The sequence below is a fragment of the Andrena cerasifolii genome, chromosome 15 (assembly GCF_050908995.1).
Source record: "Andrena cerasifolii isolate SP2316 chromosome 15, iyAndCera1_principal, whole genome shotgun sequence".
Taxonomy (NCBI): Eukaryota; Metazoa; Arthropoda; class Insecta; order Hymenoptera; family Andrenidae; genus Andrena; species Andrena cerasifolii.
In genome coordinates this window covers 3,482,997-3,498,572 of record NC_135132.1, presented here as the reverse complement: position 1 = coordinate 3,498,572, position 15,576 = coordinate 3,482,997, and the positions used below count along the sequence as shown (strand labels likewise).

Sequence of the window (15,576 nt, the reverse complement as noted above, 5' to 3'; positions counted from 1 at the left end):
AATTTCTCTCCTAGCGATGCTGTAAATTCATCCAATTAAAATCTGACAAAATTAAGTTCAGTAGGTCTGCAATAACACCAGAAGTCAAACTCACTTATTGTTAAAAAATCATTTAACAGTTAAAAAGTAATATACATTTCAACATTTATTTCCACTTTTTGAAAAAATAAATTTTAACTTTCCCTGAAAATGGTCAGGATTATTCACCGAAACGTTGGAAACTGTTAAAAAAATATTTCAAAATTGCAATCAGTTTTTGTTTAAATATTCGAAGGACCGAGCCAGTGCGCCGAAACAAAACTCTTTTAATTGCAACAGACTAGTGAAAAACTGAAAAAAAGCTGAAATGAAAGAAATTAATTATAAATTAATATACTGAAAACAAATGGCAAATTTAGTCGACAGTAAAATTTATACACGTGGTCCTGCTATATTTGCTGCTTTCGTACACATTTATAATTTTATTATTAAATCTGTAACGCGTTTCTCTGTATCAATGCGGCGGAATTTGGAAATGCCGGGTGAAACCGCCCTGCCCGGTTACCGCGTTAATTAATCCCAAGTCAGATTTGTCCCGCGACCCAGATATCAAATATTACGAAAATTCCACGAAATGCTTCGGCAATTTATGAGAGTGCATTTAAATATTCATCCGGCTGAATATTTCACGCGAGTCCGCCACCGAGTCGCGTAATAAAACGGTGGCAGGGCGGCCCTTTATTGACGTTAAGTGCACTATGCTCAGCCTTGACGCAATCCTATGCAGAAAATGCTCTTTAACCTGTCAACGAATTTCTCGCGCTATCGATTTCGTCCTGGAATTAAGCCATTGTTCTGGCCAGCCCGTTGGGACGAAACCTTTGTCGTGTTCGACGAAGTTACGAGCTCGCAACTACGTACATATATATATATATACGCGCTACGATCAGGGAGGGAATTGTGCTCGAGTGAAATTTCGTGTTGATTGGAGAATCATATTAGATCGAAATATTGTCTCGTGGCATACTTAAGGGGAGGTTCCGGTGTAAAAATCGATTTTTCTTAATTTTATTTTTCGAATGTTCAACCCTTTAAGGGGTCATGCTCAGTCAGGAGGTCGAATGTAAGGGTGGTCTTTGGAAATTTTTTACTCAAAAGCTATAACACATTTCTCAAAAAATCTTTTTGACTTTTAAGGATTGCATCTAGTACTGTGCGTCGTAATTTTTTTATTTAAAAATATTTAGCAATAACTAAGTTATGGTCCATCACTTCGAAGGTTCTCTAAAAAAATGGTTTCTGTGGTGACCACTGCTGCTCGAAGGTCGATCATCTGAAATAAAAAATTCAAAAGAATTTACTTATTATATTGTATTGTCTAATATTTGAACGAAGGATTTTTCGAAATATTGATTTGGGAAAAAATGGCTGATTTTTAAAGTAAAAGTTTCAAAATCAATTAAAAGAAAACTAAGCATCGGATAAAAAAATCCTTACGGTCACGTATTCTTAAGGGCATGACCCCTTAAGAATACGCGAGCAAAAGGATTGTGTGAAATTCGGGAAATTCCTGAAGTTATAGGCATTTGAGTCGCGGTGGTAAAACTTTAAACGTGTTTTTCTCGAAACAGTGTTCCTAAAATTGGTGAAACAATATCTCGAAAAGTTATTATCCAATTCGACTGAAACTTTTTTATTTTGAAGAATATACTTCTGTGTAGTGGAGAAACCGGTAACATTTTAGAATTTTTGAAAATTTATAATTTTTAAAGCCATTGAAAAGACCAAGGGTTTAGGTGTTACAGGTACCACTGTTTTGGATGAATTTTTTCCCCAGTGCCGTCTGCAATGATTATTTATAAAACAAAAAATTTATTTCTATAGCTTAAGACATTCTTAATACAACGCAAAAGGTCGCATTAAATTATACGTAGTAGTTTTACTTTAATTAATTCCTGAAGATCACCTATTTTTATGGGCTCCGGAACAACCCCTTAAAGGGAAGTTCCTCAACTTGAAAATTCAAAAAATCTGAAACTGTGCAGGAATGTAGCCCAAGTGATGCTAAGAACGTAACTACTTTTTGATTCGGCAGTAAAACGACCCTAAGGATAAAAACACCCCTTCGAAGAAATACTAAGTTTTCACATTATCTTGAATATCTACGAAACTGTAGAAGATATAAAAAAGAAGTTAAATTCAAAGTTCTATTGTTTTTTATGCCCTATAAAGCGGCGATAAAGAATTTGCGAAGATCATTTTTTTTTCAAACTTTACCCCCACCACCCCTTTTTTCGACAATTCTTTATCGCCAAATTGTAGGATTTCGAAAGCCATACAACTTTGAGTTGAACTTTTTGTTCGATATTTTCTACGGTTTCGCAGGTACTCGCGTTAATATGGAAACGCACGATTTTTTGAAGGGGTGTTTCCACCCTTAGGAGCATTTTATTGCTGAATCAAAAAATAGTTACGTTATTAGAACCACCTGAGCTACATTTCTGCAAGGTTTCAGGTTTTATTGAATTTTCGAGTTGCTGAACTTCCCTTGTAAATAATTTCTGATGGGTAAAGGGTGAGAGATGACGCGAGCGAGACTTTTGGCCGTCACTTTCCAATTCGGATAACGATAGTAGGCGTGAAATTAAAAGAATTTAAGTTGGCTGATAAATTCTGCGATACTGGGTGTAAACAGTCGATTTAGTAATTTAGCAAAAAAGCATTAAGGGACGAGTGAAATCATGTAGGATCAGATGGAAGTAAACAAGCATGTTCAATAATTTTTTATCTATATTCAATAAAGTAACGAATAGTTTTATACGTGAATGATAGTTCTATATTGTTTCGCATTTGTTTAAACGTTAACTGTCATTTTTTAGATCTGGGACTGTGAGTTCCAGGGTTAACTTCCCTTGTTAGTCTTTCCATCGTATTTCCAGATTGCATTGTATCAAGTTGTGACGCGCCAAATAGTAGCAATAATTTGGTAAAGTGGCACCAAAAAGTAAATTAATATCTTCGGTCTTACTGTATATTTAGAAAATTACCTATCACAGAAAATGCTATAAATATACTGAAAATTCCGTAGCTTTAATATACGCAGTCACTCACACACTTGTTCACAAAATTCTGCCACATTCGTTCGACTATATTGTTCGTGTAGTATTATTTGTTGCATTAAATTTATAAATGAAGCGATGACAATCTAGGCCAGGGGTGTACAGGACCCCCAATTCCGGGCGCGAGCGCACATTCGAGCTCGTTCAAGAACAAGCGAGTCCGCCAACGGAGTGGGGAGCGGTTGGAGTAGTGGGAGCGGAGCTTCACAGGCTGCCGCCAGGGGTTTCCAGAGTTTGACGCTCCGAAAGTAAGGCACACTTTGGGGAATTTTTAAAAGAAATGTATTGAGTATTATAATTCCAATCTCTGTACTCAAGGTTTCAAATTGAAGAGAAATGAATCCACGATTAATAAATATTAAGAAATTATACATAGAAATATATGTATATTCACATATGGATCTAATATTGGACCAACTTTATAAGTATCCGAATACTTTTGTGGCCCACTGTATATGCATATATCACATATATGTTATTAGATATCTTCAAATGCAAATACTCAAATTTACATGTGCGAATTTGTTAAAATTAACTTTCTCAATATAATATAAAATTCTGTACGTTTTCGTTTGATCTTGTATATCTATCGCGAGTATGCTTGTAGTTGTAACAGGCATACGGCCTTTGCAGTCATAGAGCTCCCCACCACGAAACATTATACCGAGGAGTGGGGGTGAGCATACCACGGTCGAGCTCGAGGGCTCACCGACTACCCTAGGGCAGACTTAGTGTGCACCCCTGATCTAGGCATTAGATAGTGACTTTCATAATTATTAGTTATTCTTCTTAATTTGTGGGAACAAACCTGTGAGTTACTGTATACCCTACTTGCAGTATGCTGTTTTCACGGTTTTCCAAAACGTGTAAATACTTAATTGGAAAATTTGGAAAAGATCGACAGTGAGCATAACTTTGCTGCAAAAAGTGTGGCCGCCAAAGTGTAAGAGACAACCTTGAAGGTGTGTTTGAATATGTGTCCAAGTGAATTTTTAAAGATTCTGGTTTTAAGCTACTCTATAGAGTATAGAGAGCGTATAGCGAGGTTGTAGAGAGAGCATGTAACGAGTGTAGGGATCCCCAGGCAGTGATATGCCAGTTTAAACAAACTAATATTAGTGTAATTATTGCATATTCAATAAAAGTCGTGCTTCCTTCCGATTCATTTTATTCACATTTGTATATTTACTATCAAATTCTACCACTCCTCTTCAGTCAAACGCATATTTAATGGACACTCAATATTATTTTTTGTAAAAGGAACAGCCAAAATCAAAAAAGATGTTCTACATTTTTTACTTATTTTTTTTTCAAGTAGAAAAACCAGGTACACATATTAGAAACGCTTCCAGTGTATTTTTAATTATATGTGCATTTCAGCGCTGTCCAGCGTAGGGGCCCCTCACGCGCCCGCTTCCCCTTCCAATCTTTCTTTCGCGCAGCGCGCCTTCTTGGGAGAACCCCAAGCTCCCGCGGGAGCGATCTTGGACAGCGCTGGTATATTTAATAACGATGGCATACGTTAAGGGGGTATACCCGTTTGAACCCTCGGAAAATGTATACATTTTGTGGATTTTTTTACAAGTCAACGGTTTGATGCAGATTTCCCGTTTTTTAACTATGTTTACATAGTATTATGAACTACTTATAAAAAAAGTTTCAGTTAAAAAACTATTGTTTTTCGGAAGTTACGGATACATGTCCGAAAGTCTCTCGATTTTAGACGGCTAAACGGTGGCCCTAAAAACTCGCGCTACGTTCAACCAATTTACTTCAAATTTTGCATGCAGAATCATAATAAGATTCCGCATCGTCCAACGAAGGCTTTTTTTATTTCGATTCCCCGTTTATTATTTATAAAGGAAAAAGGTGGATTTTTCTCTTAGAAAAATTTAACTTTACCTTTGATCTCTCACCATTTCTTTATTTTTCAAAATTTTCAAAATCGCCTTCGTTGGACGATGTGGAATCTTATTATGATTCTGCATGCAAAATTTGAAGTAAATTGGTTGAACGTAGCGCGAGTTTTTAGGGCCACCGTTTAGCCGTCTAAAATCGAGAGACTTTCGGACATGTATCCGTAACTTCCGAAAAACAATAGTTTCTTAACTGAAACTTTTTTTATAAGTAGTTCATAATAATATGTAAACATAGTTAAAGAACGGGAAATCTGCATCAAACCGTTGACTTGTAAAAAAATCCACAAAATGTATACATTTTCCGAGGGTTCAAACGGGTATACCCCCTTAACACCATTACCTAACACATTATTTACTCCTTTTGCACATACAAATGAAATTTTCAAATTTTCGTGTCTGCTCAAACAAGATGCCTAATCTTTCTGTTGCAGATTCACTAAAATATTAAAAAAAAAAATGGGCTCAACATAGTCTGTAAGAAAAAATTCGAAGAAAGTTGGACGGGTAGAGAAGATGAATGTCGCGCTCGTCATTTGACCAGGACCATCAATCAGCAATATAAATTCAGTACAAACGAGAATTGGCAAAACAGGAAAAGAAAATAATAGATGAAATATGGAAGGGAAGGATGAGGTCTGGGTACAAGTCGAAATGAAATTGAGATAATCAGTGAAAAAGGTTATGAAAGAAAGCCACATCCACGGAAAGTACAATAAAGAAAATAAAAAAGACAAAGAGAAAAAGCGAGGACAATCTTCAAACAAAGTTACCTAATTACGTGACGAACAAAATTGCTTAACTATAGATTAAATCGATTATAAGTATTTCTATTGATGACTGAGATGTATATTCATCTATACACACACACACACATATATATATATATATATGAAGAGTTAATGAGGAAGATTATTATCAATCATTGTTAATGTTAAGAAGATATTTGCTGTTTAAGATATAGAAACGGATACGAATATTTTGGTTTTGACGATTATATTTCGACATAATTTGATAAAAGAACGTTAATTCCTATTCAGAAAACGAACGAACAAAGAAGGAAGTAAAGATACAATCAACTTACGAAACGATAATACAATAAATAAAATTAGACATATTTATGAAAGTATATGTTATACGTAGATGTTATACATAGATATATCGAGACGTATAAAATATTTGGTGTCCATGGGGTCCACATTTAACGAAATTATCAGGAGGAAGTAACTGTGTTTTTATTGCTATAAATTGAGGCCAGAGGGGAAGAAGATATCATCAAAACAGTTTGGAACAAAGGAAAAATTGGGAAGGAATACTAAAGTTGGAGGTGATTATTTCATTTTGTGTAAAGATATTTATATATCGCGAAGTTTTGTGTTATAGCTGCCAATAAATTTCATGCAGGTATATATTATAAAGTTTTTTTTTTGGTTCTTTCAACTTATGAATTTTTTGATTGTGCAACAATTTTTTTTTTACTATAATTCTATAATCTGCTATTTGTCTAAATATTACTAGATTACTATTCATTTGTAATAACTTTTGTGACTTTTTAAAATTGCAGTTATTTTAATAAAATTTGCTGCTCTCTAATAAAATGTATTTTTCTTTTATTCAACCCTAAAGCGTTTATGCAATGCTGCTGTCGTGGATTTTTTTTTAAAAATGGAGGCTACTTTTTATTTACAACCAATTTCGATTTGCATTTTATTCTTTTGAATAAAGTGTTGACAATATTTCTGATATTAAATAGATTGGAAATTTAATTATGTGTACGTACAGTGGAATTATGGATTTCAATATTATTCTGTTTGAATTAATCTTTTACGAAGTGATGAGGAATTAATACTAAATATGTTTAATAACAAAAGTATTGTACGTATGTGTAATTTCATGGAAATGAATAATTCTTAACATTATGATTGCATTATTTTCGTTTGATCATTATTATTTTTCAAATATTCGTTTGTTGCATTATAAGTATTAAGTTTGTTAACTTATTAGTAGTAAGTATTAATTTTGAATATTATGTACTATAAATTCACAGATCGCATATTTTAATCTGATAAATTTCACGAAGTAATTTCGTTACATTCTCATATACTGTTTTTTAATTATTTATAAATAAAAAAGGAAAAGACTTTTGTACAGTAGTAATAATTTAGAAATATATAAATGAGATACACGAAGAAAGTATGCAAGAATCAATAGTTAATATAATCGAAACATTTATTTGGGTAGAATGTATTTTCCAAAATGTGTATCACTTTCATCAGCAATCTCATAGAAAAATATTTTTATTACAACATCCTAATAATATTAAAAAGATATTAGAACAATTTGTGAAAAAGATTAGTAACGTGTTGCATATAAGCATGTTCTTAATAAAAATTAATTTACTGCTTTACTATTGAAGAAAAATTGTTTATATAAATCGCAGGATTGGACTAACCTGTTTTGTTTTGTAGAAGAAAACAATTGCAAGATAAATTACATTCGGTCATAAAAATATTAGTAAATAAAAGGCACAGTGGTAATGTTATCAGAATAAAATTAATCAAATATAAAACATAAATATACATATGTATATATGTATATGGAAAAGTTGATATCTCAGAACAAAAATTTAAACTAAATACTAGTTCCTAAAAGAGAAAGAAATTTAAATGAAAATTATACATTAGAAAATTGGCTAGAAATAGTATTGAATTTGTTTTGAAATTTAAGTCCTTTCATTTAAAATGTGTGATAATTATATTATTTTTAATCAGAGCAAACTGCACAATAGTTTCGTGAAAGAGAAAATGCTGCATTGAATTGCAAAACAAAGAGTCTCCAAAATGAATCTGGAAGTGGATCTCATCGCAGGGGTGATTAAGGGTGGACCACCCCCTAAAAACTTGCCGGCCCCGAGGCTCATTAAAATCTTCATCGCTGGAGAACGGAATGGTCTTCTCTTCTAATCTATTTTCATATTAATGTCTTTCATTATGTATGTTAGATGCTTCTCAAATGACACATTTCACGAGTAACGAACAGCAGACACTGACTTGTTGTTTCAATTGAAAAAGAACCCAAAAAATTTTTATAATTTCTGTTAATCCTTATGAATACCAGCACTTGAAATACAAAAAGGAAAAATAATTTTAACAAGTATATGTATAATTCATTAAAATAGTATAATTCAAACCGCATTATTAAAAACGTTTTTTCTAGCCTTTACATGGCACTTCCCTAAATTGAGAAAGAAAGATAAATTATAGTAGCTTAATGGAAAAACGTTACTTCATGAAGAACAGTGTACTTTAGATGTCCGAATGCGTTGTTTGAGAAACATACTTTACTTGTAATGTATGTACTATTATTTTTTAATGAAATCCGAACGCTTTATGTATTACTTTGTGTACACGTATATGTTCATGCACATTGTAGGTGTACCGAGCTATATTGAAGTCTCCAATGCGCATGACAAATGGGCGGATCCGTTGACCCCCTCCACTCCTCAGCGCGCCCTCTGTGAGGCTAGCGATAAGTAGATGCACTGCTATTGGGTGGCCGGCATCTAAGCACCTCCCACGAGACTTTCTGTGCCACCGCCTCCTTCTAACTCCTCCTACAAAGCTCACTATTGCTCGGTATACCTGTGTACAGTTGCTCACACACTTGTTCACGAACACATTGTTTATGCAGTCTTATTTTTTGTATTAAAATTATGGATCATGCGATGCTAATCAAGAAGCAAAATCAGGATAGAGATTTTCACAATTAGTTACACTCTTCTTAATTTGTGCGAACAAGCCTGCGAGCCACTGTGTATGTATTTGCTGTACATAAGTGGATGAAATCTAGCGTTTGTTTGTGTGTCCGTCTTTTTGTACGCTTGTCTAGCCACGTGTACGTCGATTATTTTATTGGTTTCTTCAATCATCTATATGTCTCACTGCTTGTGTATTAAGTGGCGACTATGTTTCTCATTTTGTGTATGTTTTCACGAATTTTTGTTCAGCTGACTGTGTATGCGTGTGCAATAACGTACTAAGTGTATTTGTATCTTATACGCATGCGACAATAAGGCGAAACGATAAGTGTATCAGTGAGATTAATGAAATAATCTGTTCAATGTTCAATAAATTTATTTATCGATTGTTTGCCAATGCATTCATTACTTTCTCGACGTGCACAATTGTCTATTTCTCCTGTTAATACATTTGCTCGTTCTTCCACCTGTATATTATTTTACTTGTCCACACCTTCGTTTACTTTTCCATGTGTCTGTGTTCGTTCGTTGATTAAACCTGCAATATTTCCATAGATTCATTCACTATTTTTCGTTCATTTATTCGTGTATGGTTGCACTTATGCATATCTGTTTAAATATTTGTTTATTATATTCTCACTATCTGCTTGAAAACAATGTATTAAAAAAAAGGCTCAGAATTTAGAGGATGCATAGTATTGATTGAAATGAGTACAGAATGTTTAATCAACACAAAGTGAACGAAAATAGTATCCATGTAACAATGACTGTATTTATTTGTGTGGAAAATAACATTAAACAAATAATTATGTACGTCAGACTATACGCGGTCCAAAATATAAAATACATATCAGAGTGAAATAGCAGAAACTAGTAGGGCGAAATATTTACGATATTTAAGATATTTTTTAAATATATTACAATGTGAAAAGTTAATAAATTAAATAGTAAAATCAGGGTTATTATATTCTTGATGTTTTAATTCCGCTCAAAATTGATCTCTGAATGCCTTTCGGTATCGAAAATACATACAAATAAATAAAGAATTCCGTCCCAAAATTGCGGGTTTCTCGAAACGTACAATATCGTGATGCCAAAAGACTTCGAAAAGTCCTTTACCGTTTTGGGATCCGACGCTTCGCTCTCGAGATATTAACAGTTGAATTTTAGCGGACCAAGTTCCGGGCCGCGCAGTTTAAACCCGAAACAGCTGCGCGCGGAGCAGTGACCGCTCGCGCGCACACGCAGGAGGCGCGCGTAGATACAGACCCATGCACACAGTAGATTCGACCACGCTAACCCATTTTCACGGTTTGAACCAGCGCGGTCGAATCTACTGTGCGCGAGCGGTCACTACTCCGCGCTCAGCTGTTTCGACTTTAAACTGCGCGGCCCGGAACGTGCACCGCTAGTATTCAACTATCAATATCTCGAGAACGAAACCTCGGATCCCAAAACGGTAAAGGCCTTTTCGATGTCATTTTGCATCAGGATATTGGATGTTCCGTGTTGTCCCAATTTCGGGACACACCATATATTTCCTGAAAGTTACACTTTGTGGTTTGAGTAGGTATATTCTGATGTACATAAGGTTTAACAATGCCTGTAAAAAAAATCATTCTTGGTCGAAATTTAAGGTGCGGTGAATAAATACTTATTTCTGTCGAAAAATCAACCCTTTGCCTTTTGCTATCGGACCAAATGCCTAGTTTGGTGACATAAAAAATGTTCAAAATATAGATGTTCTGGGTACTAGTAAGGTTTGGTTGTGGAACCGTTTTCTGTTTGAGCATGCACAGTAAAGATCTCACAACTGGTCGATATACCTCTATCTCTTTTTCATTATCACACGTGTCTCACACCTTTGTGACTCGAAGTTCCCAAGAAAATCTTGATCTTTAATTGATAAGCATTTTGCGTTCCACAAAGCTGAGCAATACTAAGAATAAGCACTAGTGAGGTTCCCCATGCATATACCCAAACAGAAGATCGGTTCACATCGTGAATTCTGTGGGAATAGCGATGATTAGTTTTGAGGCGTTATTATTGGATGGTTGGCTACCAATCGCACAGACTCCTTTGTTTCCCACCACCTTCCTTTTCTTCCTCCTACAAAGCTCACTATTGCTCGGTACACCTACATACGATTATATCACAGGAATGATTAATTCTGCAATGAACCAAATACAATTATTAATTACGTTTATTTATTTTTCTATACTCGCGTTAAAGAAGCAGGCGAGTCACAGGCGTTACCAAAACCGAAAATTGTTTCTATCTTTTATAAGATTCACTTTCCAACTTAAATCAGCTAAGGTTCCTTTTAGTAAACTTAAAAATTTGAGCTCAGTTTTATAAATGTTAAATACACGCTAAGTCCTGAATCCTTTTCTAACATAATTTAAAAGCGGGTGCAGAAAGTTGAGTTTCGCTTAAAAATGTTTAAATACCAGTGTCGTAAACAAAAGTTATTTAAGAAGAATTATTGCAAAGACACTTGCGATTTAACGACGTCGTTAAATCTATATGTTCGCGGGATATTGAAGAGGGAAGTGCACCGAAGAGAAATTGATCTCCAAGATGGCGATAAAGAAACTCTGATAGTCGTAAATGCTTTGACAACAAAGTATTAATAAAAAACACACTGAGAAAGATTTACAATAATAAATCATTCCTATAGTAACTGGAAATTCCTCGTGATTCTTTTTACTGCAATCTACCTCATACAATACAGCATAGTAGCAGTTCGTTTCACGCTTGAAGTAACAATTTTTTAAGTATTCTTTAGTAAACATGTTTCAAATCCATTAGAGTATTTCTTTGCTTAAAATTGAAGTTTCCACTCGGTTTCAAATTATAGTAGGAACTAATTTGATTAAAAATCAACCACCTACTGAGGAAGCATGTTACTGCTGATCTCTGTAGAAGCAAGAAAACAAATGGTGGGGGTAATCGAATGGTATGGTGGGGGTAGCTCGTCCCAAGTGGTCTTGAGCGGCCAGTTAATTTTGTTCCTACTGTAGCGCCTCGTCCATGTTGAATAACCTTGTGTGATATCTTGTTTATTGATTTATACATCTATCGCTTTTTTCTGTATCCATCCCATATATTCCTTGTCATAATTTCGTTCCATACTTGCAGAATTTATAGAAGAAAGGAAACAGTTATTGGAACTCGTGGGGCCAGAATTACAATCGATTTACGATGACATGGGAATCGAGGTAAAAATAGGAACAATTAACAGCAATAACATTAATAGCATGATGTAAATCAAAATAATGACTATAAAGTTATACCTTATTATTATTATTATTATTATTATTATTATTATTGTTGTTGTTATTATTGTTATTATTAGAATTCTTTGAATCATTTAATTTTTCTTTAACAAAATTTCTTTAAAAGTTTCTTTAACACGTTAGACATGAGTTGATCTTGTGCATTATATTCAACATAATGGAGAAATATACAACTTGGTTTTTTCTTTTCGTTACTCCCCTTTGGACAAGTGTTATAGTTATGTATATAAAAATTGGGAAACTATTTTAGCCACTTATGTTTCTTCTGGTATTATACGGGTTTCGAAGAAAAATATTCGTTTCACATTTTTCGAATTATCGAAACGGGTCATCTCGCTTAAAATTGATCACATATTGCTTCTGATGGCAGGGCTTTTGATAAAATAATACAGTTCACAATGAAATTAAGGGTGTTTTAAGTCACCATTTTGCTGGCTTTGATTTCTCCAGAATATTTCGAATGGGTGAAGTCATAAGGCTCCGCTATATCGTACAAAAGAATGTCTCCAGTTTTCAGTTAGAAAGTATATGAAAAAAAATATATTTGTGCGGATTTTATAATATATCCAGTGATCATTTTGTTCCTTCTACTCAAACACTAACATTCCCGTACAAAATTATAATAACTCCCAAGTGATTTGTCTAAATTATAGAAGTTTTCACTTATTCTTTGCATTGCTTTGGATAATTCAGAATCGCGTAATTGTGTCCCTTCTCATGTTCCATACACGTACAGATGATTAATGAATAAAACATAATGCAGGTCCTGTTGGTGGATATGCAATATGCAACGAATGTGAATCCTGATAGAAATCCATTTTTAGCTGAACATTTCCTTGACGAAATACGTGCCGCTTATCAACATTCGAGGGGCTGTTTTTTACTGGTAAGTACAAAATAATTAACGTAGAGTTAAGAAAGAATTTCAATTTTAATTAGCACTGAAAAACTTCTCGAAACTGTGTAGAAGGAGAAAACTGATGAATTTATTCAATCATAACATAAGTATGCTCTTTAATCTCGTGGTCATTTACATTAGAAACGATTGGTGTAAGGTATACACATACAGTTCCTCTTGCAACAATTAATTCAAGTCCACCGCCATCCATTTTAATGTCCCACCAGGCTTCCTGACTCAAATCGATGCAGCTACTGATTTGCAATTCGTTCCAATCTAGATGCAACGAGATATCAAGGAAGCACTTATTAATTATTAATGAAGATGCAACAAAATCTATTTTGCATTTCAAAGTCACACAGGTGTAATAAAGTCCAAACTGATTTTGTTTATTCATTACGATTAGTAGGTTCAATTTAAACCGAAACTGTGCATTGAAATAACAGACAAGGTGGGCCACATATAAAATAATTTTTATTTCAGCTAGCAGTAAGGTACTTTTGTATCTTTATGAGTACTTTACGACGCCAAATATGTTTCTGATTATTTGTTGAAATACAATAGCGAAGATATATTTGGCAGCTGGTCCGCCAGGATATTATTATTGGCGTCTTTATTCTGCAGTTATTTTACATGAAAAAGAATAATATTACGAATAATACATAAGGGGGAAAGTGTAGTCGTAAGGGGCTATTAACACTTTGCATGCGGGCGCGGAACAGTTGTAACTGTGATCACAGAGACCCGCTTGCAATATGTTAAACTTCACCTATCGTTGAAGTATATGTGTACGGAGCACTAGTGAGGTCTCGAATGCGTATGCTCAAACGAAAGATGGAAGAATGGGTGCGAATAGTGGAATAGCGATGACTAGATTCGAGGTCTGGCAAGCAGTTGTCACGTCCTAGCCCGACCATGGGATCGCGAATGTTAGTACTTGCCAGCGCCACCAGAGGCGTAATCTTCCAAACTCTTTCTCGCAAGTGGCAGGTCCCAGTCTCGTTTGTATATATAGAAGTTCCAAGTTTAATCCCCTCAGCGTTGTCGGGAAATGGGGTACTGGCAAACTATTCGTAGTGGAAACTATTCGTATGCGTGGCATGTTTTTCCCTTCCACTACGAATTGTTTGCCAGTAAAACCCTCCACAACCCATTTCCCAGCCACCAACCTGTGTGTGTTCCTCTCGATCCCCATGCGTCGCGTCTCTCTAGGGGCAGCACAGGGTCCGTCGCGCCTGGCCCAGTCCTACTGGATGGGATGAGGGATGAAAAAGTAGACTTGGTGGGGGTTGGTTCTGACTATGAAACGGGTCACAAGACGAAAAAACCGGACCTCTGCTTGGAAAACCCGGGGGAGGGAATTCTTCTCGATCCTCTTAACCTTTCAACGACCACCTCAGTATTTCGTGCGGACCCCCCCCCCAGTTTTCCACTCGTCGCCCACCTCCGTATCACGTACGGACCCCCTAAACCCCGGTATTTTCCTATACCGTCCAGGAAAACAGTGGGGCCTCGTTCCGAAAGCCCCGGGCCGCACGGTCAGGTTTTCGTTTCAGGGGTCGGTCGTTGAGAGGCTAAAACGCCCTAATCCACACACCCCCAGCCCTGTATAGAGTATTACTACAACTCCCCATTGTGCGTAACCCGGTCTTTTAGGGGGTTTACGGTTACGCCGGAGGAGGGCGACGCGGAAAAAATCATCCTCCTTCTCGTCCAGGAACCCGCGCAACTGTAGCAATCGAGCCCACTATTATTAGATGGTTGATTGCGCTAAAGATCTCCCACGGATATATTCCATTGTTTTAGAATCTCTTTCTCTTAACTCCTCCCACACACCTGGCTACATTGCTTGGTATACTTCTACCTCCAAATGGACAATTTGAAAGAATAAATTTCTGGTTATATTTACATTTGCCTGAAGTCACGAGACCTTGAAAACATATCTCCAAAATATTATGTTGAAATGTACATAATTCAGTTGATGAAGTTATGGAATTTTAAGTGATCTAATTCCATTAACTTATTAGGCGTAATCGAATTTTGAAATCTAAATTATGTTCTCTGGGGATATCTTCCTCTACTTTGCTACTTATGTAACTTGTATGGAATATGTTTGATCATGAATTCACGATTAAGGTGGAGCAAAGTACTCGTGCAGCTACAAAATGGCACTTTCACACCACAGCGCAAATTCTATGAGGATAGAGTTGAGTTAGACTGAAAAGGCAGGTTAACTACTACCTGTGCACTACTATATTGAGTGGCTGGCAACTAGTAACCTTCCAGTGTCTCTTTGTTTCTTACCCTTCTCTTAACTTCGCTCACAAGTTCCACTATTGCTCAATATACCTACAGGTATGCCCAGTCGAGAGCTGAACACCTCCTTAGGCTCTGGGACTCGGGTAACAACCGAGCATGGAACTATTACGTTGCTAACCACAGCGCTCGGTTCCGACCCGGGTCCCAGAACCTAAGGAGGTCTTTCAGGTCCTGACTGAGCATGTTTGGTCTAAGGTTTGAAGCTATTAAGTACTAAATACAATCCTTAACGTACACGACCCAACAAGGAAAGAAATATTCGATTCGGACAAACAAAGGATTTGATGCA

At 35.6% G+C, this 15,576-nt stretch overlaps 1 protein-coding gene across 2 annotated transcripts in view; it reads left to right on the top strand.

Annotated features, from left to right (window-relative positions):
• Positions 1-15,576, top strand: part of LOC143377164 (protein qui-1) — a 70,374-nt gene that overhangs the window by 31,284 nt on the left and 23,514 nt on the right. For both annotated transcript variants that reach the window (XM_076828173.1, XM_076828174.1), the window contains exons 2-5: positions 5,449-6,341; positions 7,786-7,963; positions 11,913-11,992; positions 12,834-12,956. In XM_076828173.1, coding sequence (XP_076684288.1) covers positions 7,855-7,963; positions 11,913-11,992; positions 12,834-12,956 — 312 coding nt within the window. In that variant the 5' untranslated portion in view covers positions 5,449-6,341; positions 7,786-7,854. The remainder of the gene's footprint in view (positions 1-5,448; positions 6,342-7,785; positions 7,964-11,912; positions 11,993-12,833; positions 12,957-15,576) is intronic.